This window comes from Juglans regia, chromosome 3 (assembly GCF_001411555.2).
Source record: "Juglans regia cultivar Chandler chromosome 3, Walnut 2.0, whole genome shotgun sequence".
NCBI classification, from domain to species: Eukaryota; Viridiplantae; Streptophyta; class Magnoliopsida; order Fagales; family Juglandaceae; genus Juglans; species Juglans regia.
This window is the reverse complement of record NC_049903.1, coordinates 2,432,318-2,435,801: the sequence shown is the minus strand read 5'-3', so window position 1 is coordinate 2,435,801 and position 3,484 is coordinate 2,432,318. Positions and strand designations below refer to the sequence as shown.

The window sequence follows — 3,484 nt, the reverse complement described above, 5'->3', positions numbered from 1 at the left end:
AAGAGATTTCTAGTGTTTTTTTTCATAAGAATTTTCGAAGATAAATTCTATATAAAAGTCATTCATCTATAATTAACGTGTAGTACTGATTTGTCATTATTATTTTATTTAAACGTACATTTAAATATTAAGATAAAATAATAAAATGACTAATCACATATTGATTAGGTGGAGACCGTACGTGAAACTTTAATGTAAAATTTCTCATTGACATTAGTATAACATAAGTTATTAATGTGGTCTCATTAGCTAGCCAATAGGAAATTGATTAATTAGAGTCTTTATCATGTTTATAACGATATTATAATATGCATGGATATTAAAATTTACGATATTAAGAATAGTAGAAACTTTCCAACAGAAGGTCACTGTATTTTTTTTTCCTTGGTTTCTCCCGTTTCACCCACGCTAGGGGTAAGATTATTCATATGATAGTACTACTGAAATTCAAGGGGATGTACATTTTAAGACAAAAATAAATAAATAAATTAATAAATATGTACAAGTGGAAGTAGGCAAAGGGTGCATGGTACTTTGAGAAGCCAAAGCCACTGATCTGAAACTCAAGGGCTTGTCAGGCTTCACTCTGAGATGGGTCAGCCTCATTTGTGTTAAAAATCAGACCCCTCCTCCCTCTTTATAGGCCCCACCAACCACACATCCACAACCCTGAACATACAACCTCACCTCCCCCCCAATTCTCCCTCCAACCTGGTGTGGTACTGCACTTCACCCCTCTCTCTCTCTCTCTCTCTCTCTCTCTCTCTCTCTATGAGCTGCTAATCTTACTTACAAACTAAACTGATCCCCAGTCCCTTCCCTCCATGGACAAGACCGAGAGAGAGACCCATGACTTCATGAACGTCGAATCCTTCTCTCAGCTCCCCTTCATTCGCCCTGCACCAGTTAAGGAAAAGGGCATTAGGCTTTTTGGCATAGAATTCGGCGGTGACAAACATGCAGGTGCCGGCACTGATGATCAGTCCGAGTCTGCCGAGACCAACACATGCGAGATCGACGCAAAGGACAACATGAACGAGAACGGGGAGAGTAACCGCAGATTTGAGTGCCACTACTGTTGTCGAAACTTCCCTACCTCTCAAGCCTTAGGCGGCCACCAAAACGCCCATAAAAGGGAACGCCAACACGCAAAACGCGCACATCTTCAGTCGGCCATGGTACATAGTAGCCACCTCTCTGATGCGCACGTCTATGCAGGGTTCATGAATTACCGCCTCGGCTCCGCTCCAATTCCAGCAATGTCCTATCCATCATGGAACACTAGTAATACTAATACCGTTGCTGCTAATGGTAGGTATTATGGAAGCCACAGCTCGTTTTCTCAGCCTCCTCCTATAAATGGGAGTCCTTTGGCCTTGTGGAGAATCCCTGCCGCCCAAAGTAACCCTACTTTTAATCGGGACCCTTCGTTGCACCCGTTGCCATTGTTTGCCGGGGATGAGTTAAAGCCCTCACACGTTGGTGGGTCTAGTTCTCAAAGCAGGTACGTTTACGAATCGAAGGCTAGCGTCCAGGACCATGTGAGTTTGGATCTTCATCTGTAGTAGTAATTCGATAACATCTTAAACTATTTGAGATTTAAGATTAGATCGGGCTTGCAATCTTTTGATATGCAAAATGAGGGAAACCAGTAACTGTTTTCTATTTATTAACATCATCATTTTAGTATGAGTTAATGTGTAAATGAAATGAGATGAATTATTATTTTTTATGTCTTTGAATATGAGACAGCATATTCCTCAAGTTAAGAGACTCTTTGACCCTTGATTTTTTGTTGGTAAGGCACCTTCAGGTTGGAGTAATGGAAAAAATTTCCCCCGTCTTTAAAGTAGAAACTACATAATTAGCTTAGACATGACTAGCTGATCTCTAGGAAGATATTCAAAATGATAACTGGGAGAATTTTGCAAATGCTTTTCTTTGTAAAATTCCATTCAAGTTTGAAGTAACATAGATCATCAAAATATTTGGTCCAGTGCTATTATATCTCTTCCATCAAGACTCAAGAGTATTTCATACGTGTGAGGAATATATGGGGGACCTGATGGGTGGGCATGAAGTCTGTCCATAGAGACGGAGGTGGGTGCGTATATCTATATATGTGAGCTAGACAGGTGGGGTGAAGAGGGAGGCGGGATTTGTTTCGGTGCAGCAGAGATATAAAAGAAAGAAAGAAAAGATGATCAGGTGATAAACTTTGATGTCTGCTCTGCTTATGATGCAGAAAGACATTAATGATATTTCCATGGCATCTGCGCAAGGATAGCATATGATCTTGCCAATCTTTAATGCATGTTCCGCTTTCTTTCTACTCAGTCGTTCTGAGTAGAATTATGTGTATCTCTGTACGTGTCTGTGTCTGTGAGTGTGAGGAAGAGAGGGGATTGATCCTCCTGCCATTAGACTTTTGGCTGAGGAAGCAAAGGCAATAAATAATTTAAAGTCACTGAGTTTTTTTCTTCTGCCAACAAACTAAAGTACATTAAGTAATTAGTAGCAAAAGAACGACGAGAAATCTGCTCCGATCCATTGATCAGATTTGGATGATATATTGTGGTTGGGTCGTGGGACCTTGATTGTTAGGCAAAAGGTTGAAATAAAATGGTTGCGAAGTAAAGAGTACGTACAATGTGTTGGAGCAGTGGAATGAAAATGAGGTCATTAAACAATAAAGTGACATGAGTGATTACTAAGTTGATGATCCAGGGGTCTACAACTGGGAAGGCATGGGCCAAGTCTCGATCTGTAGCGCCTGTTTCGAAACGCAATTTTCAACATTCAGATCAGAGGCAGCTAGCAATACCTAAGCAGCTTTCATGGATTTAAATTCGGAAAACCAACCCCTCGGAAAAGGATGTGTCCTTCTTTGCCCTCTAAAAGACTCGAACATTTTATTTTTTTATTTTTTAAGAAGAAAAATGTATCTCAATTTTGCGAAGGAAAATCGTAATTACATCTTAATAACACATATTCAAAACTAATTAGAAAAACCAGACCAGCCATCCAAACTAACTAAAAGACTCGAACATATGAACATGATAGCTAGTTAGATTGCCACCTTAATTTATTTTTTATTATTATTATTTTACATGCATCTTTGCACCTTCTACTTTTTAATTGGAGAGAGAGAGAGAGAAGTTTTAAGTGGCTAGACATTTTAGGTGAGAGTGGAGCTGTGGATTTTAGAGGTTTTTCTATCTCAGCAATAATTCAGTGAGAGTTTGTACTGATGGATCTGTCTTCTTCTTTAATCTGTCTATTATTGTGGCTACAGAACTGTGTCAGAGTTTTTTAGATAATAATTGAAACGACTCATTCAATCCCCTTACAAAACACGCTCGATAATAAAATTAAAGAGTCCAAAACTTTAATTTGTTAATTTTGACCTGGATTTTGGGATATGTGTTTTGTCTCAACCCTCTTCCGAGGAAAATCATGTGTTTTATTGGAGTAGTGTTTGAAT

The 3,484-nt window shown here is 39.0% G+C and overlaps 1 protein-coding gene across 1 annotated transcript; it reads left to right on the top strand.

Moving 5' to 3' along the window:
- Nucleotides 1–640: 640 nt before the first annotated feature.
- LOC109011926 (zinc finger protein 8-like) lies at nt 641–1,728 on the top strand. The gene has a single exon (XM_018993321.2). The coding sequence runs from the start codon at nt 825–827 to the stop codon at nt 1,563–1,565; it is 741 nt and encodes a 246-aa protein (XP_018848866.1). The 5' UTR covers nt 641–824; the 3' UTR covers nt 1,566–1,728.
- Nucleotides 1,729–3,484: the final 1,756 nt, after the last annotated feature.